The 9,669-nt window shown below is 37.4% G+C and overlaps 1 protein-coding gene across 1 annotated transcript in view; it reads right to left on the reverse strand.

Moving 5' to 3' along the window:
- Nucleotides 1-3,777, reverse strand: part of LOC106473214 (glutaredoxin domain-containing cysteine-rich protein CG31559-like) — an 18,897-nt gene extending 15,120 nt beyond the window's left edge. Inside the window, exon 1 of the mRNA XM_013933896.2 lies at nt 2,589-3,777. Within this exon, the coding sequence (XP_013789350.1) occupies nt 2,589-3,263 (675 nt within the window). The 5' untranslated portion in view covers nt 3,264-3,777. The remainder of the gene's footprint in view (nt 1-2,588) is intronic.
- Between the last annotated feature and the right edge of the window lie 5,892 nt (nt 3,778-9,669).

Genomic DNA, 9,669 nt, shown 5'->3' on the forward strand with positions numbered 1-9,669 from the left:
TGTTTAATATTTGTGATAAGAGTTAATACAGGCCTGTGTAGAAAGTTTACTGTAAGAATTAATAAAGACCCGTGTTTAATATTTGTGGTAAGAGTTAATACAGGCCTGTGTTGGAGGTTTACTGTAAGAATTAATAAAGACCCGTGTTTAATATTTATGGTAAGAGTTAATACGGGCCTGTGTTGGAGGTTTACTGTAAGAATTAATAAAGACCCGTGTTTAATATTTATGGTAAGAGTTAATACAGGCCTGTGTTGGAGTGGGTTATACTCAAACAATGCATGAATTAGAGATGTCTACAGTCAGAAATGGTTTAAAACAAAATGTTTAGAGTACCAGTTGATGAAACGAACATTTTAATATATTACCCAAGGCCGTCCGCTCTAGTCTTTTGTATGTTTGTTCTTGTTTTTCAGTCACACAACCTGATATCTAAATTGTTCAAGTTGGTGAACATTATTTTTTTATATTTATGTTCAAAATGGGGACACGGGAGTTGATATCTAGAGTATTAACCCTCTCAAACTAAACCTGTAAGGTCACTTCCCAATCAACATTTTATATTGTTAAGAAGACACTGGGGAAGAGCCATGACCTCTAAAAGCCCCCGCCCCCTCCCCTTACACACACATTAACGAGAAAAAAACAACAACAACAACACTTAAAGAGGCCGCGTCTAGAACATTGCAAGTTTTTCTACATTACCCGATCACATCGATAACTTGCTGAAAATTAAACACTTTAGATATGTAAACAGGCACTTAAAGGCGTTAAAAGTAGCTTATGATAATTTACTTCTGCCTCATAACACCTGTAATCCTGAAGTCAACCTTGAGCAACAACGCGTCGGTTAGAGGATGTGCGTTAGAAATACTTGGATTCAAAAATACTGACGTAGGCGGATGTACAGACGTAATAGTTTAACCCTAGACGGGAAGGGTCACGTGCTAACAAGCTTTGTTACAAAGTGACTATTCTACCTTCAATCTTTGTTATAAAGTGACTATTCTACCTTCAACCTTTGTTACAAAGTGACTATTCTACCTTCAACCTTTGTTACAATGTGACTATTCTACCTTCAACCTTTGTTACAAAGTGACTATTCTACCTTCAACCTTTGTTACAAAGTGACTATTCTACCTTCAACCTTTGTTACAAAGTGACTATTCTACCTTCAACCTTTGTTACAATGTGACTATTCTACCTTCAACCTTCGTCGTACAAAAGTTCAGGACACGCTGAACATGACAATCTATACCATAATATGGCCAGACAGTCGTACTACAATATTTCAACATAGAGGACTAAATAAGACACAAGTGCTAACCTTAGCGTTAAGAACGAGTGTGGTTATAAAGAAAACCACAGTGAATAAACTTTCTGGCACGAGACGAAGCATCATTTACTATACGAGAAAGTTTGATGTTCACCAGAAACTATCAGTTGTAGTAACTTATCATCGTTATTACAAATCACTTCACTAAATTTAAGGAATGTGTAATAAATGTTTCACGATATCCTGGAATTAATTAAGTAAAGATAGCTGCATCTTGAGTTTTTACTAATTATATTAGTACGTAAGTACGTTCAAAGTTCACAGACATGTTAATTCCATCGACAAGACCTCTCCTCTTTTTGGTCAGATGTCTTTCTTAATAACTGATCAGTTGATTTTTTAGAACAGAGATATAAATACTGAGCATATCAATTACTCATTCAAGTTAAGATATAATTAAGTGAATATTTCTGGCAAACTGAAGTTTCGAGTTTAAAATCTACAGTTTAAAGGGTAAATTTCACTTTCCGTTTCTCTCTAACAAGCATACATTAATTACACAAAATTCTGTCACTACCTGGATGTTTAAATACTGCTGATAAGTGTTTGAACTATTAAACAGTTTATAATATACACAGACGAAAGAATTCGTTACACTTACAGCCAAACAGGTTTATTCCAGACCTAGAACAACCAATGGGCATCCGGACTGTAGAATGAGGAGCCTCGAGACTAACAGCAAAGTGTTGTAATATTGTACGCGTTTTTTTTATTAATATCAAGTTCCGAGATGAATTTCAAAACTAGTTCCAAGCACATTTGGTACAATTACTTCTCTAGTCATGATGACATTTGAAAATCTATGCTTTGATACTTGATAGAATCCCCACTCTCCCAATACGTGCCATGCCATGATAGAATCCCCACTCTATCAATACGTGCCATGCCATGATAGAATCCCCACTCTATCAATACGTGCCATGCTATGACAGAATCCCCACTCTATCAATACGTGCCATGCCATGATAGAATCCCCACTCTATCAATACGTGCCATGCTATGACAGAATCCCCACTCTATCAATACGTGCCATGCCATGATAGAATCCCCACTCTATCAATACGTGCCATGCTATGACAGAATCCCCACTCTATCAATACGTGCCATGTTATCGCCTGTGCTTTAATATGTTTAATGGGAGTAAAGTTTGAAAGAAACCATTAAATTATCGCTAAGCAAGTTAACACCTAAAAATACTGCACATTGCTTGTTAGCCGTGATTTAAATATAGTGATTATAAGGAAGCCCTTACCTTTCCGTATGGCTGAAATAGGCAGGAAATACTGGTTCGAACCCGGTTCTTCATGCCTCTCACTGTTCCCGACACCGACATAATGGCAGAGTCCTTAACGTCTTCGTCTTCTCTCTTTTTGCTGGACTGCTCGGGACCGGGATCCAGCTCGTGCAGATGAAACCGTAATACGCTGTTATGGTCATCTGTACACTTTCCTCCTAGATGCCACTGGCTTTGGTCACCGAATCCCGAGTCGTGTTCGTGGCTGTCATCGGACAGAGAACAGTGGTCCGAGTCGTTATCACTTCCCGTAGCACTGCTAGCTCCACTGCTAGTTTCACTGCTATGGTAACGCCTATCGATGCCGGACAGCTGGGTATTAGCATGGCTTTCCTCCATTAATACTTTCTCGTCCGCGTGTGTGTCGCACGTTCCAGGACAGCAGTCTACGGACGGCGTGTTCCTTACGTCCAGTATCTTAACAGGGCAGGTATCCATAGAGGTGTTATTCTCGATCTTCAGAACGTGCACGTGAGCTCGATTCACTTGACTGCTTGTCTTAAGCGGTGTACGACAGACTTCACTGTTTCGGTTGGTCAGTTCTTGCTTCTCGGGTACCACTACTGTGCCGTTGACCACTAGGGACACCGAGTGACAGGACGGTTTGGTGTGCTCTACATTTGTTCTAAACATTGTTCGTTCTCTGACTAGAAACGTCCAGAAAGAAGACCCTTCTCCTCAAAACAACTTAGTAGAACTCGAGCCGCGGGCGGAATACCCGAGCTGCAGAACAGGTTTTAATAGTCACGTGACCCATCTCAAGAAAGGCCCTATGTATAGGTTGATCACCTTTTTCCCGCCTACATTATTAATGGAAATATACAGACACAGATGAACGATGCCGTCTTATTTTATACGCCTGCTAACTGAAACAGCAAAGTGTGGGATGAAATTAGTTTGTGTGAGCAAACTGTAGTTTTGTTATAAAGCATCGAAAAGCTTAAACGTCTGATAAAGGTTAAAAACTTATGATAGTTTCAGTTTGATAAGTTCGAGTCAAACAAACTCAAAAAATGTGATTTGAAGTTGCCGAAATTTTCTACTGGATTTCGGAGTTCTTGTAGTTAGAAGCCTTATAATATTGGTAGAAAATTTGAAATTGGATCGGTTTACGTAAACACATTCTTGTGAAACAGCTCACCGCCATCTTACTTTTGACGTCGAGTGTCCCAATTTCTTCAAGTAGGCCTAACCTGGTGGCGCTCTTAAGATTATTTCATCCTGTACACTTAACGAAAAATGTTATATTAATAAAGGTATAAAAACCCTGGAAGCGGCAGAGCGTGGACCGTGCGTAATTCTATCAGACGATAATTACTTAAAATTATTCTCTCTCTCTCTCTTCGAATTACACTCTTTCTTTACATTATTCTTGTACACCCGTCAGTGTAATATTATATTCAAAGTACACCTATTCAGCCATGAACGAAAACCCCTTCCCAGTTGTTATATTTGTTCAGTCATAAAATAAAGTAATTATTGCATCACCGTCCCTCAGTTATTACAAAGTACATAAGGTGGGCCGGCAGTAAGTTTACGTACTTACAAAGCGGAAATTTGGGATTTGTTTCCTTGCGGTGAACACGAAAGACTGTACTTTGCTTTAAGACAGGCAACAACAACAACTTAGCGATAAGAAACTAGTTACATAAAGTAGAAACAACGTGAAGAAAAAAAACAACAACACCGAGTTTTCTAAAAGACAAAAACAACATAAAGAGTTGTGAAAAAACAACAACAATATTTTTGTATAGTTTGCTAGAGGGAGCTGCTAACATGATGGCGTTAGATTTAGTTTGTTTCTTTGTTGTTAAGAGCAAAACTACACATATTTTTCTTTGGTATCAGGGATTTCATGTGGAAGGGGCTAAAGTTTTAGGTCGTGACCCAATATTTTAATTATGGGCAAGTCGTAGCAGCTTGTACGTTTCTCCCACGATGTGTGAACTGTGGTGGAGACCACCATAATTCAACCTGTCCAAAAGAACATGAAAACGTTTTGTGTTGTTATTATAAACAACAACACACGACGAATGACAAAGAATGTCCTAATTAGAAGGACGTCAGAACAAAAATCTACAAGTTATACAATAATATATAACACACAGAAACAGTTACACAAAACAAAGAAATATATAACCCACAAAAACTACTGCTACCGACACCAATAACACATCTCATAACTTCGTTTACTTACACTCAGTAAACAAACATCTCATCCAAATAAACAAACACAGTCACAATTAATAAGAACCAACAATCTAACATAATTACAGATCAAACATCTTACTAAATAACTTAAAAACGATAAAGCTTGTTACCACACAAGATTACTCTGACATGAGGGTTCTCAAAAACCAAACAACCTGTTTCAAATAACTACAGAAAGTAGAAAGGGGCGGCGCATATAAGAGGCTTGGAAAGACTTAACCTCCCCAAATAAACCGTCCTTCACAGGACATTTTTCTCACTAACCCAAAAATATTATACAGAATATGTGGAGCCAGCGAGAGCGAAAGAGGGCGTATATGTGTCATCGAGGAGAGTTTATTTATTTAGGGGCGCGAAATGATTTTTCTCAATTATCCGAACAAAAGGCTCACACGCCGCCTACGAAGGTAGACATTAGGCTCGCTAAAAGAAACAAAGTAAAAACAACATAAGGCAAACAGGGGCTTCTATAGAAACAACATTTGTTTCAAATATACACACAAGGTAGGCTTAGGGGTTCTTTAAAAGAAACAAAATAAAAACCAAGCTGGCTCCAGGTACTTTCATATGTCAGTCATTGGGTTTTATAAAAGAAAGAAATATGGTTGAAAATAACTTTAGTTTCTAATACCTACACAACACAGCCAAGAAAGAATTAAGGGCACAGAGGTTGAGGAGGATTTTAGAGCCTCACTACGTCGTTACAGACCATGTCGCCACGACCAGTCATGTTTTGTGTGACGACCGTGCATCTTAACAAAGGCCTTGCAGAGCATTTTTCTTATAAAGGGCTTTGTCGCAAAGCTCTCATGTTCAAAGCATATACCCTCATCTCTGCTTGCTTTCTAGAATCCATCCTTTGTACGAGGACGGCGGCTTCCCAGCGCCAGTTTTACTAGCTTAATCTCACGGAAATCTATAGACACTGCGTCCGACGACTTGACTGGCATATTTTTGTACGTAATAATAGCATGGATACCTGTTTCATTCTTCAGTTGCTTGAGATATGCGACAGTCAAAGAATATATCGAGAAAGCAAGTTGTTTACACGTGACTTTTCCTGACAGAGAACCTTCTTAATTATGTTGTCTAGAGCACATGGACGACTTTTGCCACCGATCTTTGTGTTCGTGAAATATCTGACCTGTTACAAGATTCTACGCTTCGCTTACTATGGGTGGGGTACGAGTTATTCAGATTTGTTTCCTTGTGGTCCTGTTTTCCAAGTTGGTTCATATTTCTTTATTTACTGATGAAATTAACGACAAGGTATATCATGGTCTTGGAAATTCACAGCCTTCGTTCTGAACAACTTTTTATGATCTAAGTATATGAATATCAGACAGAACTGGTACACACCCTTCTCAAAATCGATCAATTTTTGGTTGCATCACACCACCCAAGAAACTTCAAACAAAATGTAGTACTGATACATTCTGTTCCATTGTAACATTTTATCGGATGTGGTTTTCACGTGACTTACTAACTTGCATGTTCATAAATTGGTCTTGATAATTTTTTTAAAAGCTGTTACATTGAAAGATATTTCTGCATGAAGCCCTTTATAAGTGTATTGAAAGTGTTATATCCTTGAATAGGGCTTCCAATATCAGGAGTAATATATCAGTAATGTTTTTACATATGTTCCAGCACTTATTTGAGTAGCTGGAAAGACGTTCCTTACTTATTTCGGTAGCCGCAAAGACGTTCCTTACATATTTTGGTAGCCGGAAAGACATTCCAGCACTTTCTGGAAGCTTTTTGACAATAAATAAAAACGTTTTTTAGAATCCAACCGCATTTACTCATGTGAAAATGTATCAAAGAATGTCGCCTAGTTCTGGGATGTTGTGACAGCTAATCAAAGAATGTCGCCTCGTTCTGGGATGTTGTGACAGCTAATCAAAAAACGTCGCCTCCTTCTGGGATGTTGTGACAGGAATGTTGCCTCGTTCTGGGATGTTGTGACAACTAATCAAAAAACGTCGCCTCGTTCTAGGATGTGGTGACAGGAATGTCGCCTCCTTCTGGGATGTTGTGACAGCTAAGTCACGCAGCAACCGAATATAAAACGGAAGGAAACATCAGGTATTTCAGTCGATTTATAATGTGGGGGGGGGGCAATATTTCTCATAGATGTGATTCAACTCACATTTCTCTTTCGACTCGATAAACCCCGGATGAGAAAGGAGCAAATAAATAATACCATTCTTTTAAATGCATTAATACACAACGTTGGTGAAGCAGGTGACAAATCCGTACTACGTATACTTTTTTTTTTTTGCTCTGATACAGCCGAAGTGCATCAAGTTATTATTATCTGCACCCTTGCAGCACACATCCACAGCACAGTATGATCAGCTGTGGATAAAATATTGAAGAGTGTTTTCCGAACAGAAACCATAGTTTTTCAATGTCACTAGTTTTTAAATTTTAAATTGTTTTTGAAAAATATATATGGGTTCTGGCACTTATTTTTTTGTTGACTCAAGTACAGATTAATACTAGCCAAAAAGTTGGCCATGGGTGCTATTATTAACTGCTGCCTTCCCTCTAGTTTGTCAGTTCAAAATTAGGTGTGGCTAGGTGCTGATAACCCTTTGAGTAGTCATGGACGAAAATGTTGAAATAAAAAAATACACAAAGCCAGGTTTATTTCAAGTTTGGGGGGCCCGTTTTGGCTGAACGAGTTACTCTAAAACAACAGTGTACAGTTCCTTTCTGTATGTAAAATCACCAGGCAACATCTTGAAGCCAAGGGCAACAGATCCGCTGCGTAGGCATGACGACCAAAGATTAGCGGTCTGTCTGCTGTATTAACAAGTGGGTCAGGTATGGGTGTTGTTTCTTGTTCCGTCTGCTATTTCAATACATGGAACTGAAAACTGTTAGCTTGATAAAAATAAAAAATTCGATCACATTTATTTGCTATTCCAAGTAATTTGTCTAGTTTAAACTAATTTACTAAAAGTTACGTGTTACTACATTCCTTCACCATGCACCAATGACATATTAAAATATTTTGTACGTTAATAAATTATTCTGATAGCTTCTGATTTTTACGGATCTGTTGAAAAATGTAAAACTTGTAGTCATTTGTTTTTTTTATTTCCATTTTTAATATTCACATTAAATATTATATTGAAACACAAATAATTTAAAACCACAAGTTAAAACTGCTGATGTTAAAAACCAATAGACGAAAACCTATCATATATTAGGACACTAGCTAGTAGTATTTTCCTCGGTGGCGGCAGGCTCTAGACTTTATTTGTCTGGTGCTTCAGTAAAAAAGTTGAACTGGCTTGCTATGACGTTTACAAATCAACGATAATGTTACGTTGATTGAACTTGTAATAATATATCAATGTTATACCTATTATATTTCTAACACTACATTCTTTAATTAGACCGTTAGAATTTTTCAAGAATTAAAATATTGTATAATAACTTTCCTACCACACTATGTTCGCCATCTTCATTTTATCGTTAACTATTATTAATATTTTATGCTTGCAGTTTTAGTTACCTTTTTTTCCAGGGGAGGGAGCAGTTGTATAAATAGTAAAGAAGCCGAGTTAGAGTGGTCTTTATGAAACTACCTTAAAAATCAGTCATTTCCCGTTTTCTAAATCAGCGTATTAATATTTATATCAGGTTTCTGATATGAACACTTGTGGTGAGTTTGTATTTATGGCAGACCTAATAAGTCTATTTGTCGCCGTCACTAATTATGAACTACTGACCAGAAGGAAAACAGGCAGTCAGCAACGCCCTAACACCCACCATCTACGCTATCACTCTTATAAAACACACATATAGTGCAGAGAATATTTTGTGGTAATGCACGGATTCGAACCCGGATCGCCAGCCCTAAAGTCCAGAGCTCTACTACAGGGCCAATCCGAGATATCCACGTGTAGAAATGCTTCATGGTGTGCACATACTTCGCTACAGCGATTTTTAACGATAACTTGTGTGAGACAAACTAGGGAACTGTTTTGCCATCTACTGGGGAATAAAGAAACTGAGTTTTTAAAAACTTACTCCAGTCTGATAATTGACAAAGATTTCAAGTAGTTGTACAAACAGAACTACAGTTATACTTAAAATTTGTCAATGACATGTAAAAAATGTTTAAAACTAAAGGTTTGAAATAAGGAATATCTAAATAAAAAAAAAACAGAGAGAATTTGAAAACGTAATAAAGATAACAGATATCTCTATATGTATAACAGTGGAGTTGTTCGAACGAAGAAACAAACGAAAAAAATATATATGTTTTTAAAATTTTCGCACAAAACTGTTCATAGCCCTACTTCATTTTTAACTTATAGACTAGAGGAAATGCGGCTAGTTAACAGCACATACCGCCAACTCTAGGGCTACTCTTGTCTGATCGAGTAGCGAAATTTAACCGTTATTCTTATATCACACCCAAGACACAAACAACAGCTTTTTTACGACAACGGTTCACGAACCAGTAATCCTCGGATTCACAGTCCTGTTGAACACTTTCACGCCTGCCAAGGTCACATCATTGCCAATGTTTCAAATTATATCAATCAAAGGAGAAACATGTTATTTATATATATGAAATAAAATAAATTAAAGATGAAACTTGTATATTGCAACACAACTTTTAGTTGCAATGGTGAAAAACATGGGACGGTTTTTTTATTGTGTTCTGTAAATCTGGTTTCCTTCACAAATTTAGGAATTAGCTTTTCAGAGCGGCACTGTCTGAGGAAGGAAATAGCGTTTGTCTGTTGGATTGTTTTTGTATTCTGTTTTCGTAATTTGAAGATGGTTTCCCGTTATGATTTGT

The sequence above is a fragment of the Limulus polyphemus genome, unplaced genomic scaffold (genome assembly GCF_000517525.1).
Source record: "Limulus polyphemus unplaced genomic scaffold, Limulus_polyphemus-2.1.2 Scaffold5977, whole genome shotgun sequence".
Lineage (NCBI taxonomy): Eukaryota > Metazoa > Arthropoda > Merostomata > Xiphosura > Limulidae > Limulus > Limulus polyphemus.